The sequence below is a fragment of the Grammomys surdaster genome, unplaced genomic scaffold (assembly GCF_004785775.1).
Source record: "Grammomys surdaster isolate TR1022 unplaced genomic scaffold, NIH_TR_1.0 751, whole genome shotgun sequence".
NCBI lineage: Eukaryota > Metazoa > Chordata > Mammalia > Rodentia > Muridae > Grammomys > Grammomys surdaster.
Genome location: NW_021605170.1, coordinates 1,069,157 through 1,096,655, shown reverse-complemented (window position 1 = coordinate 1,096,655; position 27,499 = coordinate 1,069,157). Strand labels below are relative to the sequence as shown.

Genomic DNA, 27,499 nt, shown 5'->3' with positions numbered 1-27,499 from the left:
CTCCATCTGTGCTTCCCACCATGATGATAATGGACTGAACCTCTGAACTTGTAAGCTAACCCCAATTAAATGTTGCCTTGGTCATGGTTTCTCTTCACAGCAATAGAAACCCAAACTAATACATTAACATTTCTTTCTTTTTTTTTTTAAGATAGGGTTTCTCGGTGTAGCCCTGGATGTCCTCAACTCAAATCTGTAGGCCAGAGTAACCTCAAACTCGGAGTTCCACCTGCCTTTGCCTACCTCCAAGAGCTCAGATGAAGGCGTGTACCACCACTGCCTAGCATATAATAACATTTCTTTAAATTGTTTTATTTTTGGCATACTAGGGAGAAATTAGATACTGGATCATCCAAGCAGAGTACATAATTCATTATCCCCATCCCACAACATCAGAAAAAAAGCCAACTTCCAAACTTCAACTCTGAGTGCAGTAATGGCTCATATGGATTCTAGGCTTGGACCAGAGCGAGATGGGCTCTGTCAATAAAGGCACTTTGACACCATGCCTGATGAGCTGAGTTTAATCTCTGGGGCAGACATAGTAGTCTAAGGAAGAGAATCATGTATGTAAGAGTATGTAAGACATACCACACCATGGTACTATGGTACACCCTGTACTAAAAAGCCAACAACAACAAAAAAAGAACCTATTAACACACACATACACAGTCACACAAAAATAAATAAGTAAATAATTGTAATAAGAAGTGTTTGACTTTGCCAGGCATGGTGGCAAATGCCTACAGTCTAGCACTTAAGGTGGAGCAGTAAGCTCAGAGGGGTTTAAAAGTTCTAGCCTTTAGGGACCTTTGGGAAATATATCTGAGTCCATGGTGCTGAGCTGGCACTGGACAGACATTAAGGGTTATATCACTCTAAAGACATCAAACTGATTTTTTCTACTTGCACAAGGTACACTGTACTAAATATGTCTGACCTAATTTACATGATTACAGAAAACAGTATTTTCTAAACTAAAAAGGAATTCCTTGGCTTACAGAGAAGGATTTCAGAGTACAAATATATTTATTTGTCCTTCAAACTGAAAAATCTACCTGCTTTCTTGATAATTCAAAATCATAATTTTTGCTTAAAGGAGAAAAACTGACACAGGCCAAGGGATCCTGCCACAGCACAACAGGCTCAACTAGTTCAAGCAAAGTGCCTGTTCTGTACAGCTACCCTTACGTCCCTCTGCTCGGAACGCACAACACAGCAAACACTTTCTCTGCAAGTTTAAAACTGTTTCAGAAGAATGCAGTTTCCACAGCTCTGTTTTCTTCTGAGGAAGAGCAGGTCAAGGCAGGGAAAGAACTATTTCTTCTCACACAAGAGAGAAAGCAACTTCAGTCACACCATCCTACTTCCAACTACAGGAAGATCCCATAAATACAAATTTATCTACTACCAAATTCCTGGCTTGAAGAAATTTATCTGCAGCAATTTGAAAAGCCCTGTAATGCTTACTTTAATTTCACCTTGCTCTTCCATTTCTTTAGTTTTTATTGTAGTGTATTCTTTTTCAAGTCTAAAAAGAAGAGAGAAAATTAAAGGTATATTTTCATTCAAAAGTAGTTATTAAACTTTAATTTAAAAGGACATGTTAGCTAGCCTGGTCTAGAGAGTGAGTTCCAGGACAGCCAGGGCTACACAGAGAAACCCTGTCTCGAAAAAACAAAAAAACGAAAAAAAAAAAAAAAAAAAAAAAAAAAAAAAAAAAAAAAAAAAAAAAAGGACATGTTAGTCAGGCATGAGAGGCAGAAGCAGGTGGATCTCTGAGTCTGAGGCCAGCCTTGTCTACAGAGCAAGTTCCAGGACAGCCAGGGCTTCACGGAGAAGCCCTGTACTAAAAAACCAGTAACAACAACAAAGAACATATTAACATAAAATACATCTCTTTACTTCTCCTCGAGGTGTAACTGAAAACAATTTATATGGGAAGCAAATAGCAGAGCGGTGGACTGGGTGGAGGGGGAGAGGTCAGGACAGGAAGATGTAGACGTAGTCCACAAGTGTGATTCTGTCCATGGCAGTAACATCCGATGCATGCACTAGACACCCGCCGCCATCATGGTTAAGAAGTGAAAGTCACATAACAAGGGCAGCAGGTGACTGTTTTATACCATGAATACTGATGTATCAGAGAATAAGGTATCATGGGTTTTGTACTTTGCTTTATAATTTCTAAGAAGGAAAAGAAATATGACAAAGTATTAATAACTATTAATGCTAGATACAAAATATGAATATTTATCATTCTAATCTATTTTTCTATATATCTGAATATTTCCCTGGTTGAAAAAATGGTACTTAAAATATGATATGAGCCAAGCTAATGATTATAAACTATTCCTTTAGATTTAAGTTTCATTAAAAGCAAAATGGAATGCTATGCTGGTTTTGTTTTGGCAGTTTTAAGTGTTAATGCAAATTTACCTTCTTAGCACAAGAAAATGAAATAAAGAGAGCTTAATAAGGCCAGGTGTGGTGGCACACACCTGCGACTCCAGCACCCAGGAGGCACAGGCAGGAGAATAGTGAACTGCAGACTATTCTGGGCTACACAATAAGGCCATATCACAAGTAAGACAAAGAAAGGGCTCATGAGGTGACTGTGGCCAGACGCCATCAAGCCTGATGGCCTGTCTGTGGGTGCAAGCACGCAGAAGAAATGACAGTAATTGAAACACTAAATAGAAGGATAAAATGCAGAAGGGACATTAATAGAGACCCAGAGGACCTAGCGGAGGTGAGAATGTCGTGTGTCTGAATGAAGATTGGAACAAAATACTGTATTTAGAAAACGGGAGGAAGCCAGACACAGACACTTTTAATCTTAGTATAAGTTAAGTCAGGAAGACTGCCAGAGTTCAAGGCCAGCCTGACCTACAAAGTGAGAAGCTGTCTCAAAAGAACAACAAACATCTTGCTACTGCAAGCATTGCTACAGCTCAGAAACACTTTATACCATAGAAGCTGCAGTGACATGAATTCTAACTATGCCATTAGGCTAAGAATCATTTAAGTAAGAACTGGGAGCTGGAGAAGGGACAGCTATGATTCTTAATTAATATACTGACATTATTTTTAAGATAAGAGAAAAAATTTAAGCCAGGAACTGAGATTGACTATCTTCAATGTTTTGGAAGTAAAATGAGACTCTGAATGTCTCATCCTTGCTGCTGGTTGTGCTGCCTCCATGGAAGTAACACTGGGGCGGAACTGAGAGGAAAGCCACGTCAGTGGCTAGAACCACTCAATATGTTTTTAATAAACAGGCGTGGTGTACAACCTGGTGGTAAAACATGTACTGAGCATGCTCAGTCCCTCTGTTCACTCCCCAGCAGCAAGAGTAATAACGGTAAATACTACAAACAACAGCACGCTTGCCCACATATGCATGCAGTATTCCTAACTCCCATCAGAATGGGAAGGAGGAAGGCATTTAAAAGTAATGTACAGTGACCCTGTGTATCACTATTAAAAGCAGAATGACAGTCTAATGCTACCTGTGTTATACTGAAGCTAATACTACCTAGTAAGATTGAAATGTTTATAGCCTAAGGATGTACACAGTGTTCTGCCTTCATGTATGCCTTCGGGCCAGAAGAGGGCACCAGATCTCATTATAGATGATTGTGAGCCACCATGTGGTTGCTGGGAATTGAACTCCTGGACCACTGAAAGAACAGCCATTTCTCCAGCCCAATTATGGTACTTTTCACTGGGTTGTTTCCTATGTCCACTGAATTGCCTATATGCTTCAGTAAGTTCCACAGCTGTGAGATCACACAAATTACTTACTTTTTCATTTTTTTTGAGTTGTATTTGACTTGGTAAGCTGACTGGATTAATTTTTCTGGGCCACCATCAAACTGATGTGGAATGACTTTCTGAAAGTGCTAAGAAATAATAAACGAAAGGCAGAATTGTTACTGTACATGACCCATTAATGACAAATCTAGAAGCATTTAAGGAGTCATGAATGACTTACCTGTAACATCCCTTCCATGTCAAGTTGCATTAACTCTGCCTGATTCATCTGAAGAAGTGCTAATCCTACTCGAAACACTATTTCTAAACCCTGATAAAACAAATTAGAGAAAGCTAAATTGGTTTACTCTTCCATCAACAAAAAATTAACCATTCAAAATAACACCAAAGTAAGCACTTAAGAATCTAAACTGAGAAGTGACACACGTTTTCTTTAAAAGTCAGAGAGCAAGCATTTTACACTTGATGCCTACCCTTCCAACTATCCATCTCTACCATGTAACCCTGCAATGGACACAACACATGCAAAAACGGGCAGGGCTGTGTTCCATTAAAACTAATGAGAGGACAGATTTGATATGGAAACCACAGCACTGACTAAACTGTTGCCTGCCAACTGCATCCCAAACTGTATTAGATAAATCATATAAACTGATCCTTCCAAGAAGTAACAATATTACATTCAGACAATAGAAGACAAAGATCACTACCATGTAACTGACAATGGGAGAGCCTTCACAGAATAAAAGCAGCTTACCTACAGGAATTACCTGTCTTATTTGGGAAATAGATACACTACAACAGTATTAACTGAGAAGGAGAATTTACTCTCCTTTACTCTCCCTGTATCATTCAAAGGAGATAAAGAGGATAAATTTAGAGAGCAAGCCCAAAACTTTAACTGTATATATTTGAATCCTGGATACAGCCCCAACTACGGTAATGTCTCCAGTCAGGCCACTCAATCGCCCTGTAAGTCTCAGCTTCCTCATCTATCATCTAACAGATGGGGTATCAGAACTCACCCAGTAAGGCTGTTATGAGGTTCAAACGAGATAATTACAGAAGCAGTGCAGTGGAGAAACAAAGGCTCTCTCGATTCTCCCTGCACTGCCCGGCCCTAATTAACCAATAACTCCTTTATTCTGCTGTTATTCCCAGTCTGTTCATGTGAGCTTACCTCAGACATAAAGATGTCAAATATCCTTGTTGCAATTGGTAGTGGAAAAGTTGTAAGAAAGATAGTCAGGAACCAGGATGATGCATACATTGATGTATGGAAACTCTGAGATTGAAAATGTACAAAGAGCTCTGGAAGATACTCCTACAGAAGAGAAAAGAATAGTTAAAACACAATAAAATTGAGGGTTTCAAGCCAGATTATCCCCAAGTATGCCTACATTAAACACAAAGATAGAATTACAGAAAACCTCAAATATAAACATTGATACAGAGTTAACAGCTACAATCTAGGAAGGGCAAAGAAATGACTGGAAACTGAACTTCAGGGTCTTCACATAGATTCACTGATAAGAAAAACTAAATCATAGTCAAATAGCCATCTAACCATAAACACTGTGTTGAACAAAAGAGTCAAAATGTTTATTCCTCTTCGCCTTCTTGGTGATTGCAGTTGTCTATTATCTTCTATACTTTTTAATTAATTTTAATATCTCAAAAAATGTTTAAATAAAAGTCATGCTGAACTTTCGAGTACTATATACACCATCAGTCATTCATCTTTACCTCCTGAAAAGTAGGAAAAATAACAAGACCTTCAATAATGTCTTAACACCACCAAGAGTTTAAGGTTTGTATCAACAAACAAAATTACACAAAGGTAGAAAATTATAGAAAGAAGAAAAATTACCTCAAGATGTATTCTGATTTTTTTTCTTAAAAGATAAAAACATTTTCATATAGACCCATTCTTTATACAGCACACAGGATTTTATCATTCTAGAGAAAGGTGACTCTCAGCTGGGTGGTGGTTGCACACCTTTAATCCCAGTGCTCCAGAGGCACAGGCAGGAGGATCTCTCTGTGAGTTCAAGGACAGTTTAGACGGTCTACACAGGGAGTTCCAGGCCAGCCTGAGCTATATAAAAAAAAGTCTTAAAAAACCTGCCTCTTGGGCTGGTGAGATGGTTCAGCAGTTAAGGGCACTGACTACTCTTCTAGAGGTCATGAGTTCAAATCCCAGCAACCACATGGTGGCTCACAACCATCTACAGTGAGATCTGATGCCCTCATATGGGGTGTCTGAAGACAGCTACAGAGTACTTACATATAATAAATAAATAAATCTTTAAAAAAAAAAAAAAAACCTGCCTCTTGTAACAACAGAAATTCGGACCCATCTTCTAATATTCTTTCCATCTAACTGAAATGTAAGTAAAGAAAAATACTCATAGTTTTCTATAAAGGACAGTACATAAGATTATTTATTTACAAATAAAATTTTAAATTAAATTAAAAAATAAAAATAAAATTCAGAAAGCTTTTTTTTTTGTTGTTGTTTTTCGAGACAGGGTCTCTCTGGGTAGCCTTGGCTGTCCTGGAACTCACTCTGTAGACCAGGCTGTCCTCAAACTCAGAAATCCACCTGCCTCTGCCTCCCAAGTGCTGGGATCAAAGGTGTGCGCCACCACCACCTGGCCTTTTTTTTTTTTTTTAAGATTTATTTATTATATATGAATACACTGTAGCTGTCTTCAGACACACCAGAAGAGGGCATCAGATCTCATTACAGATGGTTGTGAGCCACCATGTGATTGCTGGGATTTGAACTCAGGACCTCTGTGCAGTCAGTGCTCTTAACCACAGAGCCATCTCTCCAGCCCCTAAAAATTTTCAAAAATGTTTTTCACCAGGTGTAGTGCCACAAACCTTGAATCCCAGCACCCAGGAGATAAAAGCAGAAAGATCTGTGTGAGTTTAAGGTCAGTTTGGTCTATGTAAGTTCTAGGCCAGCCAAGGCTTTACGGTGAGACCCTGTCTTAAAAAAAATAAAAGTAAAAAATTTACACTTTATTTTGATTCCAATCCTCTTCACCTTTACTGTGACTTCTAGACCGTTTGAATCTTAAGCTGGTTACATAAAACTATGAAAACATGCAAAAAAAAAAAAAAAATCATCAGATAGGGGGAAAAATGAGATGGCAGGGGAAAGGAGGGAAGGAAGGAATGCAACAGACAGACAGTGTCCACAAGGAGTGAACTGGCCTTCTACAGGAGGCTCAGGTTGCCCAGCAGTGACAGCAGGCACACAGAATAGTTATGGCACATTTGGCGCCAATGCTTAAGTGTGAATAAGAAAGCCCCAGACTATGACTGGCTTGTTAACAGCTCCTCATTTAGAAGTAGGTATAATTGTGTTAAACTGACTAAGTCATCATGGAATTAAAACACTGGTGTTTTTTTTTTTCCAACTGTTGCTTTGCCCCCTTTTAAAATATGTTTAAGTATTTTCCCTGCATGTACCTATGTGTTCTGTGTGTTCCTGTGTCCAGAAGAAGGCATCTGACCCTCTAAAGCAGGACTTACAAATGGTTGTAAGTTGCCCTGTGGATGGCAGGAGCTGAACCAGGTTCTCTACAAGAGCACCAAAGTTGCTTTTAACTACTGAGCCATCTCTTCAGCATTTGCTTCTGTGCTTTTAACATAAAGTCTGTTAAAATGACATTTTGAAGAGGGAGTACAAAAGGTGAGAGTGGCTATTTACCTGTATCATGCATTCAAACTGGTACATACAAAGGCCCAGTTCTGCCATACTTGGCTTAAATAGTTCACGAAGTCTGTAGTCTTGCATTAATTTAACAAATACACAAAAAGCTTCTTCTTCTGGCATCTATTTTAAAATGAAAAAAATAACAACACAGATCAAAATTTCATGACTTACAAATAAAACAAAATCATATTTTAAACAAAGTATTGCTCAATAGCAGTTTCTTTTTTCCTTTAACTATATGTGTTTATGCAAGCAGGTATCCAGAGGCCAGAGATCAACCGTGGATGTTATGACTTGGGCTCCATACATCCTGTTCTCCTGAGGCAGGGTCTCTCACTGTCCTGGGACTCACTGAGCACATGTTTCTAGCACTGGGACTGCACAAGCAAGCTGTCACACTTGCCTTTCTCACAAGGGTTCTGGACACTGCACTTAGCTTACAGACAACGTTTTGAATGGATATACGGTACAATATAAAAAGCAGTACAATTAACAAAATCAGGCAGTCTCAGGCTTCCAAACCTGAAAATGGAAACCAACTGCTTCAACTTGTCTAATTCAGTAATTTAATCAACCTATATGTCTATGGCCATACTACCTTGAATTGAACCTATCTAATCTAATCAACAAGTATCCATTTACAGGTAGATAGTTTTCTTTTCCTAAATACAAGACTAAGGTCCACAAAACACATGTAAACATTACTCTCAAGGAGCTTAAACTTTCTAGAGACAGACAGATAACACATAGAATAAATTATATTTATATGTCGGTGGTGATGAATTCTATGGAAATAAATTAGAATAGGTGAGAGTGTTGGGGAGACAAACTGCTATTTATGTAAGTCAGGAATGGAAACTTTTTTTTTTTTTTGGTTTTTCAAGACAGGGTTTCTCTGTGTAGCCCTGGCTGTCCTGGAACTCACTCTGTAGACCAGGCTGGCCTCGAACTCAGAAATCCGCCTGCCTCTGCCTCCCAAGTGCTGGGATTAAAGGTGTGTGTCACCACCGCCTAGCTTACTCATGACTTCTTTTGAGTAATATAAGTTTAATCTGGCTACCTTTTTACTCTGCTTGGATCTGCTAAGTGCTTGTACAGATTGCACTTTGTTCACAGCATACCTTCTAGCTTAGTGGTCTCTGCTTGCTGACCAAGCATGCCAGCGGGATTCCATCTTAAGGTTTGTTGTAGTTACTTTTTTCTGTTGCTGTGAAGAAACACCATGATCAAGGCAACTTACAAAAGAAAGTAGGTTTTGAGGGCTTGCTTACAATTTCAGGGTGAGGCCGTGGCCATCATGGTGGGGGAGCATGGCAAGAAGCAGGCGGACAGGTGTGGCACTGGAGCAGTGCTGAGAGCTCACATCTGATCCATAAGTCAGGGTTGGAGGTGGAGAGAGAGGGAGAAAGGGGTAAAGGGGAGAGAGGGAGGGGGGGAGGAGAGATATAGAGAGATATAGATACTGGGCCTGGTGTGAGCTTTTGAATCCTAAAACCCACAGCCAGTAACACACCTCCTCCAACAAGGCCACACCTCCTAATCCTTTCCAAAGTGGGACCATTCTGATTCAGGCCACCACAGGCATCTTGTTCTATCTTAGGGTATCTGTACTGTCTGTCTTCCAGGGCTGCTCTTTCCTTAGATAATTCCTCATCTCCTTTAATAGTTTCTTAAAATATGTTTTATTAAGTTTCCATTCCTGAGCCAGGCGGTGGTGGCGCACACCTTTAATCCCAGCACTTGGGAGGCAGAGGCAGGCAGATTTCTGAGTTCGAGGCCAGCCTGGTCTACAGAGTGAGTTCCAGGACAGCCAGGGCTATACAGAGAAACCCTGCCTCGAGAGAAAACAAAAAAAAGTGTAAAACACTAGGAAATACCTAATAAGAAAATAAATTTTAAAAAGCATTAAAAATATTTGAGGAATAGCATCCAAATAGCTAGGTATCTTTCTAAAAATAATATAGTTTCCCAATCTTCATTTGCAGTCTGTAAATACATTTCTTTTGGGTGTTTGTGGTTTTTTGTTTTGCTTTGTTTTGTTTTGCTTTCCTGAAATAGGGTTTGTTTGTGTAGCCCTGGCTGTCATAGAACTCACTTTGTAGCCCAGACGGGCCTCGAACTCAGAGATCCACCTGCCTCTACCTCCCAAGTACTGGAACTAAAGGCATGTACCACCCCCACCCAGCTCTGTAGATACATTTTAAAAGAGACTATCCCAAAAAATCTCTCAGTATCCCACTTACTGAAGATGTTTGCAAATGACAAAATACATTTTACCCAACACAGCCAGAGACAGAAGGCACCTGCATGTCTTCCCTCTGTCCTAACACAGCCACATTCTTCTGTAGAAACCATCCCTATAGTAATTCAAGCCCTAAAGTCCCCACTGACTTATGTCAATCTTGGAAAGAAGCCCAAGATCCCAGAATTCTCCATTTTATATGGTTCTCCTCATCTGACTCTATTTCCAAACTTCTGCTTATATCCTCAATCTCATACTCCAGCATGCTATACCCTAAGGTAGTTACTTTATTCTCCCTCCAAGCCCCCGCTCCCATCCACACACACAGACATCACTTGAAAGAGTTAGCAAAGTATCACCTTGAACTTCAGGGCCACTTCCACAGAATCAGTGTCTGCTTCCTAAAACTCATGCCAACCAATACAAGCCATTTACTCCTCCACAAACTTTAATGCAGCATCCTCAAACTGCAGAGTCACCTCTCTACCAACCCTCTAGTCATATCATTAAGTTCTCTAGCTTTTGACTTCTTCTTCCAGTGAGCATGGCAGGCAGTTAATATCTCAGGCCCTGCAGCCACACCAAAGGTTGAAAGCTGTTTTCTACTTCTTGTGTGGCTATTTCTCCAAGACTAAAGTACTCTCTTGTGGAGGTACAGAAGGTTCAGGAAACAAGAAACTTAGAAGACCCAAGAGGCCATTTCCTGACGCTAAATAATCAGTGAAAAATTGTTGGAGCAAATGGAAACTGAGGTGGTATAGCTGCTGCACAGCAAACTCCAGCAATGCAGCTGTGTCAGCCATTGCAAGACTCATTCATCAAGAAGAAAAACACTGCTCTCTAGAATCCAGAGTCTAGATGCTCAGCGGAGATGAATACTACAATGTTACTTTGAAGTTAATATAAAAGAAGAAATTTGTGGCAAAATTCACTAGACTGATAATAACAATATTTGAATTTAATAGTAAAAAGGTGTACCAGTGACAACTATTTACAAATCAGAAAGACCAAAACTTTGTGGAAGATCTAACTGCATGAACATTAACATACATACTTTCATGCTATGTAAGTGATAATCCAGCTTTATCATACATGGGAAAAAACCCTATAGCAACCATGGCTAGCAGTTCTTACACCTCATGGTGAGTGGCAGTCAGTTTGTTAGGGCTATAGCAGTAGGAGAGCAGGTGCTCAGTGAGCATGAAGCCCTGGGTTCTATCCCTAGCACCTGAGAAACAGACAAAACGGAATGGAAGAGTCCTGACACAGTAGGAAACAGACGTCAAGTATGAAAAAGGGTTTCTGATTCCTTCTCTGCTTCATCTACTTAAAGACATATGAGCCTCTAAATGCCTGGCATGTGCCAAATGCCAGGCCAGACTTACACCTGTATAACTTTATGTAACTCTCACAATGTACCCAAATTAAGAGTATCTAAACCAGAAACGAAAACTAATCCAGCCCAAGTGACTGCTGAACTGAGACTCAAGCAGCAGCCTACACAACTCACATCAAGTCATTCTCCAGGCCTGGAACTCTGAGACTAAATAAGAAGGAAAATAGAATAAACAAATTTTCAACAAAGCTAAAGAGATTAATTAATGTATGTCATTTCCCTTCAAAATTATATTGTCCTACTCCTAAATTCTAAGAATTGTCCCCAAATCCACTCCAAAATTAGTCAATAACAACGTCAAATCTCTGGGACAGTAAAGATAGCTGAGTAACACAACTTTAGTACAAAACATAAATAACAAGCCTATAGCTAGATGATATATAACATGCCTATATATATTTCCAAACATGAAAATCACATAAATAAGACTTTAAATGAAATTTTAGTCTTATCATCCTTGGTTGGGAAAAGATTACTCCCCATCAAATGTTGACAAATAAAATTTAAAACAGGTAAAAAGTTTTTGTAGAATATCTTGGTGTTGGGAGCCAACTCTGAGCCGAAATCGGCTATTATCTTTGCAGCCATCTTGAACCATGTACCTTGACAAGAGACTTGTTTACAACAGCTGAACACACTCTGATAATTATCTTGATCCTTTCAGTCAAGGCCAGGCACACACCTTTAATCCCAGCACTTGATTGACTCAGGAGAGATATAAAAGGAGAGGCCAGGGCAGACCCAGAGTCAGAGCTAGTCAGACTCGACAGAGAGCTAGACAGACTCGATGGAGAGTCAGAGGCAGAGAGCAGACAGACTACTCAGAACAGACAAACTTCGTCTCCAGACAGACTTCGACTAGACAGACTCGACAGAGAGCAGACAGACTCAGACTCTGTCTCCAGCAGGCAGACCTTGTCTTTGACCAGACTTCGTCTTGTCTCCATTCTTTGTGTCCCTGTCCCCACTCTCTCTCTGTTCCCTGACCCTCGGACCGGAGCAGCAAAACGGCTCGCTACATCTTGGTACACTTGCATATATTAAGAAATAAAGGGGGAGGCTGGGAAAGATGGCTCAGCAGTTAAAAATCTCATACTGCTCTTGCAGAGGACCCAAGTTTGGTCCCTAGCATCCATGTTGGGAAGCTGAAAATTTAATACCCACTTCTGAACCACACAGGCACTAAAGGCATGTGCACAACCCTCCCACACAGATAACTAAAATAAAGTCTACAGAAACATAAAAAAGAAGTCAAGGAGCTGGCAAGAAGGTTCAACAGGCAAAGGCCTTGCCAATCCCTCCAAGTTGTGTCTGACCACACACATGGCCACACAAAGTTGACTCACAACACATGATCACATACAGAGTACATATAAAAAGATTTTGCAATTATTTTTTCAAGTTAGAAAGCTGGGCCTGGGATTTCTGAGTTTGAGGCCACCCTGGTCTACAGAGTGAGTTCCAGGACAGCCAGGACTACACAGAGAAACCCTGTCTCGAAAAACAAAAAAAAAAAAAGAAAGAAAGCAAGCAAGCAAGCAAGCAAGCAAGCTGGGCCTGAAAAAAAAAAAGCTGGGCCTGCAGCTCAGTGATACAGCATATGAAGTCTTAGGTTCGATCTCCAGAAAAGGAAGAAGAAAGGAGAAAGATAGAGGAAGGAAGGTGGAGAGAGGAGGGAAGAGGAAGGAAGGAAGAGGAGAGAAGAGGGAAGAGGAGGCAGAAGGACAGAGGGAGGTGAGTGGAGGGAAGAGGATAACAGGACGTGAAATTTCTTTTGGTGGTAAGAGAGTATTACCATATGTCATTTACTTTCAAAGTTCAAGTGTAAATTACTATGTACGTTATGTTAAAGGGGATAACACAAATCTGCTTAACTCAGTGACACTGAAGATGGTTTTTAAATTCTCCATTTGACCTTAAGAACTTAAGACAGTTACTACTTACATGCGTTAACTCACCTGCATAAGCAACAACCCAACGATGAAAGCACTGCCCTGACAGTACCCAACCTCACGATCCACTAAGGAGTACGCCTAAAAAGTAAGATATGATGTTCAAAATACTTCAACGTGTATATTCTATCTTTCTTCTCCAAAAACCTAAAATTGGTGAGACAGTTAAATTAAAAGTTCATTTATTTTTGTAAAAAGCTCTTGCTTACTTGTTGGAGATGTTATTCTATAAATATTTAAAAAGCAAATAGTTTATTACATAAAATTTATTTTGACAATTTCCAAATAAGAAAGTGGCAGCTCCTGAGGACAAAGAAAATAAAGCAATCTGTACTCAGAAAGGTCACAGAGCTTAAAAGTCAAGTAAAATTTTTATCTGAGAGAGGTAAATAGTACATACAGCTAAGGTAAAACAACAAAATTCAAATGATTTAAGAAGTTAGAATTTCACAGAGGTAGATGGGAGAAAAAGAAACTGGGAAGGCAATACTGAAGAACCAAGAGTAAACTTTTAAAGAGCCGAGCACACTAACAACTAAGACTATTCTCAAAGGTCATGAAGCTGTTAGAGTGTGAACCATCCATCTATCCTCATAAAGCACCCTGCAATAGTCGGTGAGAGTAAGTATCTTTTTTGTCAACCAATGGTAAATAATGTGACAAGTTTTCTAATAAGTTCCCCAAACTACATGTTGATGAAGTATCAGAATTAAAGCACTAAAACTAAGTTATCACCCAAGTACCTGAATATAATGGAAATTCATGCTTCATTATGGAAATGTGTAATTTCAACCTCTTACAAAATCATTTCTTTTATTTAAAAAATGAGTAAACAGAGCTCACCTTCATTACATTAAATAAAACCTCCTGTCCAAGGCTATCTTTTTCCTTAAAAAAGTTGTGTTCTGGGTAAGTTCTAGCAATGTCCCTTCGGATCAGTTTTTCACAAGGTGAAGTCATTTTCAGGAGTTCTGAATACTGGTCCTTAATTGGCATACTCTGTGCATTACATAAAAGTTGCCAAACTATTGCTCTGAAGTGGTGGGGTATCCCTTTACGAACAAGCTCCTAAAAACAAAAAGAAAACAAAAATTTAAATGTCTTATACCTTGTAATCCAAGAGTTCTAGGGAGGGGAGTGTTGAAATGGAAAGCCTTATGAATTTTATAATTTACAAAGTTTGTTAAATAATAATGAAATTTTTTAAATAGGCTACGATTTGGCCTTGGGTAAGCTCTGATCAGAGGCTACAAAGCCATGATAAATTGTCGTCATCTCACTGAGGCCTTTGAAAGTATGAAGGCCCACACACATCGTGCTAGTGCACTGTCAGTCAAAGGGCTGCTGAAGGAAAAAGGCAAAACACTAACACGGAATGTCACAACTTCATTTCTGAATTTACAAAATGGGAGAATTTAACTTCTAAAAATTTTCAACTTTGAATTTCTACAACCTAGACTTCTATCAAGCACAGATGATGAAGACATAAAGGCAACCTTTTCCTAACACAGCACACAGGTTTCTAGAAGAATCCTTCCGTTTTTCCTAACACCCTACAAGTCCAGGTCTCTTACCCTTGGGATAAGAGAAAGAACTTCAGTAAACAAAGCAAATACCTTCACTTGCTTCTCTTTCTTCTTGCGTACATCATCCCATTCATTCACAATTCTTCCCCAAAGAATCCACGAGTCTTCCTCTAGGTGGCTGAGGTTGCTGGAGGCTGACGAACTTGATACAAGAGAGGAGCCACTGTTTCTTCTTGATCCATTCACTGATCTTAAAGACTTACTGTCTGTTTCTATTAATCTAAACAAAATTAAAACTGTTTAAGATACCATCTTACATGATACTAGATAAAGTAAGGACATCATTTAAAAACTTCACAATGATAATTACTTTTTGTTGTTAAGACAGGGTTTCTCTTTGTAGCCCTGGCTGTCCTGAAACTCACCCTGTAGACCAGGCTGGCCTTGAACTCAGAGATCCACCTGCCTCTGCCTCCCAAAAAGATTAAAGACAAGTACCATCATGCCAGCTCTAAGTTACAGTTTTAACAATTTTTGTTTGGTTGAAATCAGCAACTTTTGCACTTTTTCACTACACATAGCAATTAAAAAGCTGAACCAGTAAAATGTATTATAAGCATTTAATACAATCAGCCCCACTATAATTCATATTGCCACTGAAAATAAAGGAGCCAATGAGAATAAAGTGTTTGCTGCCAAATCTAACACCCTTAGTTCAATCTCCAGTGCCCACATAATGGAAGAAAAGAACTGACTCCCCTGGGTTCTTCTCTGACCTATACATGTGTGCCACAACATCACGCACAAAAGAAATACTTTAAAAACAAACAAAACAAGGAAGGAAGCACAGCACAGTGGTGCACAGCACAGTGGTGCACACCAATAGTCTCAGAATCTCAGAATAGACTCACCTATCAGGAAGTTCACTTAATCCCAAGAGTTTTAAGACCAGCCTGGACAATTTCAAAAACAATTCAAGGACCAATAGGCTTAACAGGTCAAGGCACTTTGATGACCTAAGTTCAATCCCTGGGGCTCACATGGTAGAAGGAGAGAAGCAACTCCTACAAGTTATCCTCTGACCTTGACAAATGCCCCCAGATAGATAGATAGATAGATAGATAGATAGATAGACAGATGATAGATAGGTAGATAGATACATGATAGACAGATGATAGGTAGATATACAGACAAATAGATAATAGATAGGTAGGTAGGTAGATAGATGGATAGTGTTATTTTTAGATGTTTTACATTCAAATTAGGGAGACTTGGGTGGGGTGGCTCTATGGGGTACATATATTTGGAAAAAACTCAATAGAATCTATGGATTCACTAACCCTTAAATCCCACATTGACTATGGGACCAATGATTGACCAAATCCCTTCTCTTTTTTCCTGTTCTACATACATGTATAGCCTATCTATCCAAAGTGTCTGTGTGTGTGTGTGTCTGTGTGTCTGTGTGTGTCTGTGTGTGTGTTGCAATTATACATTATACGTAAAGATGTGGCAAAACCAGGCTCAGATTACTAGCCAGTAGCAGTAAGTATGGAAATCTCCTATGCTCTATAATCCCTCATTAGCCCACAGCCCAGGCTAACCAATAGCTTTGAACATCACTCAGCTTGTCTTATAAAACTGGGTTTGTCTCTTAAGATCCCTGGTGGCTTTTGAGATTGCAGCCATGTTTTAGGGTCCTCTCAAAACAAAGATGGTTAAGGAAATGTAAAACATCCATTCCAGCCAGGTGGTGGTGGTGCATGCCATAAATCCAGCACTTGAGAGATAGAGGCAAGTGGATCTCTGTAAGTTTGAGCCCAATCTGATCTACAGAACAAGTTCCAAGACAGCCAAGGCAACACAGAGAAACCTTGCCCTGAAAAATCAAAACTCTACTCCATGACTCGTTACAGTATTAAGTTCCCAATTTCAATCACATATGCATAGGTTGTAAAGGAAGTCTAGAAAATGTGGTCAAAAATGATAAAGGGTTCAGATAGGAGACGTACAATTTGTCTAATGTCACTTTCAGTAAATTCTCAAAACAATCATCTGTTTGGGGGACAACAAATGTTCTCAGTACTACTTTAAAAAAATATGAGTACTGAGGCAGAAAAGAAACATGAGTTAAATCCTATTTTGTGATTATAAGATCTTACCTTTCGGAAGTCAGATCGGTAACATCTTTATAGCCCTTACAGTATTCAGTCCAGTGCAAGTATATTAAGCAAAAAGAATGTTATAATACCAAAGTTTTAAAAAGCCTGTACATATATCTAGAAGATATACTATAAATCATACTATATTATAAATTATAAAAACAAATAAGTTCTACTCTTATTTGGAAAACATTTAATATATTTTCATAGCAATAGCAATTTAAATAATTTAAAATTTTCCCAAATATTGTTAGAAGCAAAGAAGACAGGAAGATAATGAAATAGGCAATAATCACGTAAAGACAGTCCAATGTCTTTACACAACACAGAAGCACAATTTAAATCACACTAACTCTAAAGTCTCCAAACACCAAATCTAGCCAGCATGGAGTCAACACGCCTCTCAGAAACCAGTGTCAGATTATGAAATGAACCTGCAGATCCCTCTCCTTTCAGTCCACCTCCATTCCCTGGGGATGCCAAACACTGCAGCAGACCCAGCTTTCCCCCTTTCTGGGGGCCACTAAGCCCTGCTTCCTAGTCATACCCATTCCTTTGGGTCAGCCAACAATACTGTCTTGGGCCTCCCCAGTGGACACCCCAATCCTGGACTGAAGTGTGCAATTTTCATTCTACTTCCTGTCTTCCATTACAATCCCTCCAGTCTCACCCAGAGCCCTACATACAGAAGTCAGCTTGGAGGTCCCTCTTCTCTCCAGGCCCAACCCCAGCGGCAGTCCCCCACCTCCAATCCATTCCCTAGGGACTGTTGCTGAACAGTTGGTTTAGTCTCCAATTTACTCCTTCCTGTGAACTTTTCTCTGCCCTCCCTGTATTTCCTACCTGTACCCCCAACCCCCATGGCCAAGGCTGACAGGGACTCCCTACCCTTTATTATTCTTTGCCTTACTGCAATTAGCTTGTAGGATACCCTCTTCCAACTATACAAACAGCCTGAGGACTCTGCCCCCACCTTTCGGTGTGGATAAGATCCCCTTGGATCTTTCTTGAAGCTGTTCTCAGCCTGTTCTCCTAGCTTACCTCTATTCCTCTCTGCCACCCACCAACCTAAGAAGCACTCCCTACCAGGCAACCCACAACCACATTTTCCTATGATCCAGAGAGGGCAACAGACGCCAAGGGATGGAACACTCACTCAACAAAGACAAGACCAGAAATCAGCATCTACAGGCATCTCAATCGTGCTAAGCCTCAATGCAAAGACACCAATGCAAAAAACACAATGATTACTATCCTAGGCAAAAGTCTCCACCTGAACCCAGGAACCCAACCCTACTATGTAAGCCATAAGAAAGGCAATAGAGCTGAGGCATGAGACAAGAACTTCAAAGTAGCAATTATGAATACAGTTAAGGACCTAACACACATGAACGAATCCCTTACAGAAGTCTATGAGAGCACAGACAGTAGAAGGAAATGAGTATAACAGTTAAGGCCTGAAGGTGCAGAGAGGGACATAAAGAAAACCCCAACAGACAAAAACCTCAGAGGTAAGGCATATCAAACAGAGCACGAGACATGGAAGAGAAAATCTCAGGTTGAAGACAAGGTAGCAGAAATAGAATACCTCAGTCAAAGAAAATGTTAAATCTAAAAACATTCAGGCATAAAACATCCAGGAAATCTGGGACATTATGAAAATCTACAAATTACAGAAAGAAAAAGAAGAGGAGGAGAAGGAGAACCATGACCACCACCACCAAATCAAAGGCACAAAAATATTTTCAACAAAATCATAAAGAAATTTTCCCTAACCTAAAGAAGGGGGTCCCTATCATGGTACAAGAACCATACAGACAGGACCAGAAAAGAAATTCTCAACACACATAATAAACAAAGACAGAATAGTAAAAGCTACAAGGGAAAAGACCGAGTAACATATAAAAGCAGAGCCATTAGAAAAGCACCTGACTTCTCAATGAAGACTCTAAAACCAGACAGGCCTGAATGAATACTCTACAAACTCTAAGAGACCACAGATGCTAGCCCAGATTATATCAATCACAATATACGAACATAGGGAAATAGAGCATAATAAGAACCAAATTTAAACATTATCTATCTACCAATCCAGCTCTATAGAAAGTGTCATAGGGAAAGCTTTAATCTGAAGAAGTTACCCATGCCCAAAAAAACACAAGGAATACATCATACCAAGACAGTGAATCAAAAGACGGATGAAAACTCCACACCAACAAAATAAAAGGAACATTGTTCAGGGATAAGTTTCAGTATTAATGGTCTTAATTTTCCCCCAATAAAAAGATACAGACTAACAGAATGAATTAGAAAACAAAATTCATCCTTCTGCTGCATCCAAGAAATACACCTTACCATCAAGGATAGACAATACCTCAGGGAAAAGGGACAGAAAACATACTCCAAGGAAATGAATCCAAGAAGTAAGCAGGTGGAGCCATTTCAATATCTGACAAAATAAGGCTTCAAAATAAAATTAAGCATAAGGGATAGGGAAGAACATTACACATTCAAAGGAAAACCCGCAAAGATTGTGTAATTCTAAACATGTATACACCAAACACAAGGGCACCCAAGTTCATAAAGAAAAAACTTCTACAGGTAAAATCATATATTGATAACAAATAATTTCAATACCCAGCCTTCACCTATAGATCATCCAGACAAAAACTAAAGAGAGAAATCCTAGAGTTCAATAATATCATAAACCTAACATACTTAGCAGATAGTTACAGAACATTTCTCCCCAAACAATAAGACTATGCTTTCTTCTCAGCAGCACATGGAATGCTCTTCAAAACTGAACACGTAACTGGACACAAAGCAAATCTCAATAGATAAAAGAAAACTGAAATATTACCCTGCATCCTATGAGACTGCTACCAATTAAAGTTGGACACCAACTGAACAACCCACTACTGAAGAATGGGTCAAGATCAAAATGGAAAAGGAAATTAAACACTTTCTTTGAATTGGATGAAAATGAAAACACAAAATATTCAAAACTATGGGATGTAATGTAACCAAAGCAGTGCTAAGAGAAGGCAATTTCATAGCACTAAGTGCCCTCCTGAAAAAAACTGGAGAGATCCCAGGTTTCCACTTAGAAAGCTTCACAACAAAGAGAGAACTAATACCCAAAACAGTCTCCAGCAAGTAATAATCAAACTCAGGGCTGAAATTATCCAATCAGAACAAATACAAAGTTTAAACGAAGGGAAGAGTTGGTTCTGGACAAAAGTCAGCAAGATAAACCCTTAGCCAGATTAACTACAAGGTGGAAAAGAGACTATTCAGATTAACAAGATCAGAGACAAAAGGGACATAACTGCATTTAAACTCCTTTCTTTCTTAGTGTTTGCTGTTATGTCCCTTTTGTTCAAGAACTTGAACTCCACCAAATTATAAAATTTAAAAGAAATGGATAATTTTCTCAATACATACTCCTACCAAAATGCCAGGACCAGATGGTTTTAGTACAGAATTCTACCAGACTTTCAAAGAAGAGTTAATCCCAATACTATTCAAATCATTGCACAAAACAGAAACAGAAGGAATACTGCCCAGTTCTTTTTACAAGGACACAGTTACTAAGATACAAGTAGGTTTCATCCCAGAGATGCAGGGATGGTTCATTACATGTAAACGGACAAATGTAAACCATCTATATAAACAGACTGAAAGACAAAACCACACGATCATCTCATTAGATGCAGAAAAGGCCTTTGAAAGAATCCAGGGCTGGAGAGATGGCTCAGAGGCTAAGAGCACTGACTACTCTAACAGAGGTCCTGAGTTCGACTCCCAGCAAGCACATGGAGGGTCATAACTGTCATAATGAGATCTGATGCTTTCCTCTGATGTGTCTGAAGGCAGCTACAGTGTAAAATAAATAAAAATAAGTAAATCTTTAGATGAGCAGTGGTAGCACATGCCTTTAATCTCAGCACTTGGGAGGCAGAGGCAGGCAGATTTCTGAGTTTGAGGCCAGCCTGATCTACAGGGTGAGTTCCAGGACAGCCAGGACTACACAGAGAAACTCTGTCTCGAAAAACCAAAAAAAAAAAAAAAAAGGAAAAAAGAGAAAAAAATCCAATACCCTTTCATGATAAAATTCCTGGAGATTCTAGAGATACAAGGGACATACCTCAACATAAAACAGGTGATTTATAGCAAGCCCACACAGCCAATGTCAACCTAAATGAAGAGAAACTCAAAACATTGCTACTAAAATCAGGAACAAGACAAGGCTGTCCACTCTCTCCATACCTATTCAGAACATACACTGCATGAAGTCTTAGCTAGAGCATTTAGACAACTGAATGAGATCAAGGGGATACAAACAGGAAGGAAGGAAGTCAAAGCATCTTTATTTGCAGATGGCATGATTTTTATATATAAATGACCCTTAAAACTCCACCAGGAACTGAGTGCTGGTGACTCACACCTTTAATACCAGCACCAAGGCTAGCCTGGTCTACAGAGCTAGTTTTAGGACAATCAAAGCTACACAAAGAAACCATATCTCTGAAGAAAACAAAACAAAGCAAAACAAAAACTCCACCAGGAAACTTCTAAAGCTAAAAAACACTTTCAGAAAAGAAGCAGGATACAAATCAACACAAAAAAAATCAGAAGTTTTCCCATATACAAATAACAGACTAAGCAAGAAATCAAGGAAACAGTACCTTTTACAACAACTTCAAAAAATTAATATGTAAACAAATTACCTTGCAGTAACTCTAACCAAGCAAATGAAGCCTTGTATAATAAAAACTTTAAAACATTAAAGAAAGAAATTGGGACGATATCAAGTGCTGGCAAGATCTCCAACATTCATTGATCAGTAGGACTAATATAGTAAAGATGACCATCCTATCAAAAGCAAATCTACAAATTCAATGCAATCGCCATCAAAATTCCAACACAATTCTTTACAGAAATTGAAAAAAAAAAAAATTTCACCTTCATAGGGAAACACACACACACACTACTAAAGCAATCCTGAATAATAAAAGAACTGCTGAAGGTATCATCACCTCAGATTTCTAGTTGTAATACACTTATAGTGATAAAAAGAAACACACTGAACAACAGAATCAAATTCAAGACCCAAACATAAGTGCATACATGTATGGACACCCAAAGAAGGAAAATAATGTACACTGAAAAAAAGACAGCATCTTCAACAAATGGTGCTGGTCAAACTAGATGACTGTGTACGGAAGAAATCAAACTTTATACATTTAGAGCCCTGCAGAAGACTCTACTCCAAATAGAACCAAAGACAGTGGGGGTTGGGGCTAAGGAGACTGGAACAGAAGGATTAAAAAGGAAAGTGATGAGTGGAACCAGAGAGGGAATATTGAGGAGGGACACCTAACACTAAGGGCCATTTGCAAAGTCATATAGAAACCTATTCCTATAGGAGCTACTTAAAATCTATACACATATAAAAGAAATCTACATGGAGAACCCCAAGTAGACATCTTACACCACCAAATCAAACTTCCAGTGCCATGGATGAGTTACATGGAGTTGAGTCCTTACTCTCAAAAATAGTGACCTGTCTGTATAGAATGCTACTGCAATAGCAGCACCAATACTGTGGATACCTAGCCACTATCGGATTGGACTGAAGGCCCATTCCACAAGATGGAACCCATGCTTGACACTGTTCAGGTAGCCAAAAATCTGAGACTGCATAGGCCACAGGCCTAGGAGAAAACCAAAGACTATTGTTCTGCTAAAGTAACATAGCAACAAAAAGACTAACAACATTTGCTCTACACACAGACCAGTGTCTCACTTGGCCATTATTAGAGAAGCTTCTCCTTATAGTAGCTGGAAACCAATACAGAGACCTACAGCCGGACAGTGTGCAGAGACTGAGAGATACTGCAGCACTGTCCTAGACGGGATGTCTTATTAACCCCTCTATGCAGAGATCAGAGAGCTGTACAGAGGAGGAGGCAGAACGCCTGGAAGAGCCACAGGGGATGGAGGACACAGGGAACAAGGCCTTCTAGACACGGCAGGAATCATGCACATAGAAACTCGGACACTGTGGCGTCATACACAGAGCCCTTACCAGTCCTGGTCAGATGGGGTCCTAGTACTGAGAGGGGAAAGTGGACATAGAAGCCATCTCCAGTTCACAACCACTTGCAAAGAAAAGGTTAGCTTTCTCTAATGGAATCTCACTGGGTATATAACCATACTTGAGAGCAGAGCCCATGCCCAGCAGTAAATGGCCAATACAAAACTAACTTGTGGTTTTACAGGTTTTTATTTTTGTCTCTTACTACTTTGTTTGGGCTTTCTTTTTAAAATCTTATTGGTCATTTTCTTGTATATTATAGGATCTAATTTTGTGTTATTATGGGTTTTATTTTTATATCTGTGTTTCTTGTGCTTTTTAGTTTTGCTATTGTTTATTCTGGTTTGTTTTTCCTTTTTTACTTGACTGTTTCCTAAAATAAAAGAGAAGGCGTAAAACTGGGAGTAGGAATGAAGATGTACAGCTCCCTTTTAATTACTGTAAACTTTCCAAAATGTGTTTAAAAATATGAATTATTTAGTGAAAGGTTATTTTCAGCACTTTGTAAAAAGAAGAGGTGTGAACAATATAGCTGCTTTCTCAAGTTTCTTTAATATTCTAGAAAATTTTAGAATGTTCTTCTCAAAAGTTCTAATTACAAAGATTAAAATTCTCTTCTTAAAAAGTTAAAAAATAAAAAGTTTCTTCTGAGATTTGAAACACTGTGGAATACTTGACACAACAAGTCTCTTCCAAGTGAACTGCAGGTCGTCAGTGGTTTGTTGAAAGTGAACCAAAGGTAAAATCTGGTAACCTGGTGACAGCTGTATCATGACATCATAGCACAACCTATTACGAGTTTGTAATGATGGTTGTGTTACAAATCAAACAAACAAAAACCTACTACACTGCCAACCACATCATCCCTGACCAACCGTCATCCTCCCGAGCTGCCCAAACGGCGTCTTTCTGCGGTACCGCTGCAGCTAGGCTGCCTGGCACGAGCCCTGGGCAGAGGCTCCGGCGGAGGGATCCACAAAGGCTAAGGTCTCAGAAGAGATAGCTACCGCGGCAGCACAAAAAGGGCGGCTACAGGGTGATGCGCCAACCGATGTGAAGACAGATAGTGTCCACGGTGGCTGGCCCGGAAGCTGAGTGGGCCTCGGCCCTCAGCGCATTCTGCCAGGGCCAGGCCAGAACTGCCCGCCTCCTCTTCTGCGGCTAATCCAAAACCAACAAGACAGCCCCAAGCCCTCAGTGCTTGCCTCGTTCCACCTGGGGCCCACCAAGACAGCCTTCCACCATGGCTCTGAAGAGAATCCACAAGGAACTGAACGACCTGGCACAGGATCCCCCAGCACAGTGTTCAGCAGGTCCTGTCGGGGAAGATATGTTCCACTGGCAAGCTACAATCATGGGGCCAAATGATAGTCCCTATCAGGGCGGAGCATTTTTCTTGACAATTGATTTCCCAACAGAGTACCCCTTCAAACCACCTAAGGTTGAATTTACAACAAGAATTTATCATCCAAATGTTAACAGTAATGGCAGCATTTGTCTTGATATTCTTCGGTCACAATGGTCTCCAGCACTAACTATTTCAAAAGTACTTTTGTCCATCAGTTCTCTGTTGTGTGATCCCAATCCAGATGATCCCTTAGTGCCTGAGATTGCTCAGATCTACAAAACAGATAGAGACAAGTACAACAGAACAGCTCGGGAATGGACTCAGAAGTATGCCATGTGACTAAAGAGATTATTGGATATCCTCTACAAATAAAGCTAGGGGAACTCTGAAAGAGAAAGTCCTTTTGATTCCCACTTGACTGTTCTGTTCCCATGAACCCACGCTGTACCGGACTGATCCTCCCTGGTGCATGGTCTTCATCTGATGTACAGTACTGCTGCATGCTGCACACACCAGAAATACTGTGCTTCTGTACCAACACTGTCTCCTAGCAGAGGAGTGTTCTCCAGGCATAACTAGATGTGAGATTAGAAGTTTTCCTTATTGACTTAATCTGGATAACCACAGGTGTGGGGTGGTGGGCACACAACCCTGCTCAGAAGGGGGAAGGAACCCAACCTACAAGAGACGACGAGATTGCTTTTAAGTGGAAGCCATTTAAATTTAAATTTTTAAAATTTATGAAAAGCTAGGTGAAGAACATGAACATTTCTGTACTCATTTTATTCCAAAAGACCTAGAACTTAAATGAACATTAAAGCCAACCAGATTAAGCCAACCCACCTCTTGTATTTTAAAGTCTAATTGGTCAACAAAAATAGACTGGCGCTATCGGTCCATCAAGTGTGACTGGCTTTGTTCTCAAATCTTTTATACCTCAATGACTCAACCTTCTTCCTTTCACACTTTCTCTCCATATCCTTTGGTTTACTTGTGGTTTCTCCGTTGACTCATCACTAAGAGCTCTTATTTTTATTATATTAACTGCTTAATCCATTTGGATGTAAGGGTAAAAGTTCAATTTGATGAAAAAAACTTGTGTATAAAGACCCAATTGCTCCTCTGGAGCGTGTACATTCAAGAATGATTCATCTGTGTAATAAACCAATTATTCTAGCCATTACATAAATTTGTGTGAATAGGCTTTTTTACTTTAAGAACTTATTTAGCTGAAATTAGTGGATTTTCCCTCAGCTTTGTCATGCTTTCATTTAGATTGGTCACATTTTCAAATTATGAAACAATCCAGTTTATAGCTAAAAAGATACTTTAAGAGTAATTTTATTAAACAAGGTAGAAACATAAGCTTAAAGGCATTTTCATGAAAGAATATCCAACCTCCCAGAAATAAAACGTAAGAAACTTGCTTTGTTAATAAAACTAAGATGCATTTTACCAAAACCTTGTGACACTTCTAGGTACATACATAAAACAAAAAAAGCATTACTATTTAGTGAGTTAAAGAGTAGCTTTGACCAAACTCAGAAAAGAGCACAATCATCCAGTAAAATGTCCACATAACTGCTTTGCAATACACTTAAAGGACAGCCACACAATTTTCGATTGTGCTGAGTATGCAGCTTTTTGAAGTCTTCTGCTATCCATATTCTAATAAAGCATTGTTTGAGACGTCAACTTTGTCGGAAACAGCATTTTCTTCCTAATATAACTGCAAAAACCAAGCCATTCTTCGGCCAAGCTGATATTCTCTAGGCATCAGGTTCTTTAAAATGCATCTCTACACTGATACACACACATGCACATGCACACACAGAGGAAGATCACAAGTTCAAAGCCAGCTTAAACTAAGTTATGAGATTGTCTTAATACTGCCTCCCCCCAAAAAAAAAAGTTTGAAGAAAAAAAATGTAGCTCTAATATAGCACAGACAGACACTGTGGCATACATTAGTAATTGTAACACATGGGAGGCAGGGGCAGAAAAAGCACTACAAGTTCAAGGCCAGCTTGGTCAGTAGAGCGAGCACTAGGCTGGTCCAGGCTACATAGACTTTGTTTCAAAAAAAACTAAATAATAAATCATATAACAAATATACAGTATGCATAAAGCCTAAGGAAGTGTAGTACCCAGAGCCTTGTCACTCACCACTCCACAGGAATATACAGTACCTATAGGTATAAAGCTTATGGCAGTGTAATGTTCTGGACCTTCACACTCATGGAATATACAGGGTATATAAAGCCCACAGCGTTATAGCATACCAGGCCTTCCATTTACTCACTGGCTCAGAGCCTGCAGCAAAATCCCTGTATATACTATACACAAGCATAACAATTGTTGTTAACTTTGATGCTGTATTTTTGTGTGCCTTTTCTGTTTAGATACATAAATATCACTGTCTTACAACTACATTATTTTATACAATAACAACATGATATACAGATTTACAGCTGAGAAGCAACAGGAAAGTTTGTATAAACACTCATCCTCATATAGTGAAACCAACCACAGTGCCTCTTCTAGATCTATCATTAAGTGATACAGGATTATATTCAGATAAGACACGCAGAAAAAAAGCATTTATAATTGCCTTAATATGTAGACTTTATAAAAATATCATTAAAATCAAGTATTCTCATTTCTTACTGTTAAATGTGGTCAATAATTTAGGGCCCAAAAACAGATGGCCGATGGCCATGTAATTTCAGCATCAACAGTGGTGGTAGGGGACACACTGAAGGTCAACAACTTCCAGACTTGAGCCTGACAACTGGGAACACGGGGTGTAGCACCACTGATTAAAAAGTCTGTGGCCACTGAGAAGTTCCTCTAAAACTTACTTATTCTCTTTACCATATGGGTTCTTACATCCTGTAAGGAATGGAGAATCAGGGAATACTATAAAGGGGAGGGGTAGTTTAGGTGTTATCTCTAACAGATGAGCTTTCTATCTCTGGCTCTGAGAACTGAACAGCACCAAGATATCCACCTCCCAAGGTGGTATATAGGCTTTGTGGGACATAGATAAGAGTAGCTGTTTTGTTTTGTTGGGTTCTTTCTGGGCTTTGGCTTATGTTTATTTATTTGTTGTTTCTTTTGAGAGCAGAGGTCACTTACTTTGTGTATGAAAGCCTGCATGCAACAAGCACTAAAAACAAAAACAAAACCCTCTGTAACACTGTGTAACTGAAAAGCACAAAAGAGTTCTGGCTTTGCACTCCCATCCTTCACCACACCTGTCCCTG

The 27,499-nt window shown here is 39.4% G+C and overlaps 2 protein-coding genes across 7 annotated transcripts in view; one reads left to right on the top strand and one right to left on the bottom strand.

Annotated features, from left to right (window-relative positions):
• Positions 1-27,499, bottom strand: part of Evi5 (ecotropic viral integration site 5) — a 150,910-nt gene that overhangs the window by 81,982 nt on the left and 41,429 nt on the right. For all 6 annotated transcript variants that reach the window (XR_003713233.1, XM_028782374.1, XM_028782377.1 and 3 more), the window contains 8 exons: positions 14,714-14,903; positions 13,941-14,165; positions 13,104-13,178; positions 7,502-7,627; positions 4,958-5,101; positions 3,998-4,087; positions 3,808-3,905; positions 1,471-1,531 (listed from right to left, as the gene is read on the bottom strand). Coding sequence is in view for 5 of the 6 variants with exons in the window: in XM_028782374.1 (XP_028638207.1) it covers positions 1,471-1,531; positions 3,808-3,905; positions 3,998-4,087; positions 4,958-5,101; positions 7,502-7,627; positions 13,104-13,178; positions 13,941-14,165; positions 14,714-14,903 (1,009 nt within the window). In the remaining variant the exon portion in view is untranslated. The remainder of the gene's footprint in view (positions 1-1,470; positions 1,532-3,807; positions 3,906-3,997; positions 4,088-4,957; positions 5,102-7,501; positions 7,628-13,103; positions 13,179-13,940; positions 14,166-14,713; positions 14,904-27,499) is intronic.
• Positions 23,827-25,414, top strand: LOC114633744 (ubiquitin-conjugating enzyme E2 D2B). The gene has a single exon (XM_028782379.1). The coding sequence runs from the start codon at positions 24,129-24,131 to the stop codon at positions 24,570-24,572; it is 444 nt and encodes a 147-aa protein (XP_028638212.1). The 5' UTR covers positions 23,827-24,128; the 3' UTR covers positions 24,573-25,414.

Coding starts and splice junctions, on each gene's coding strand:
- LOC114633744 (XM_028782379.1), top strand. CDS start 24,129: ATGGCTCTGAAGAGAATCCACAAGGAACTGAACGACCTGGCACAGGAT.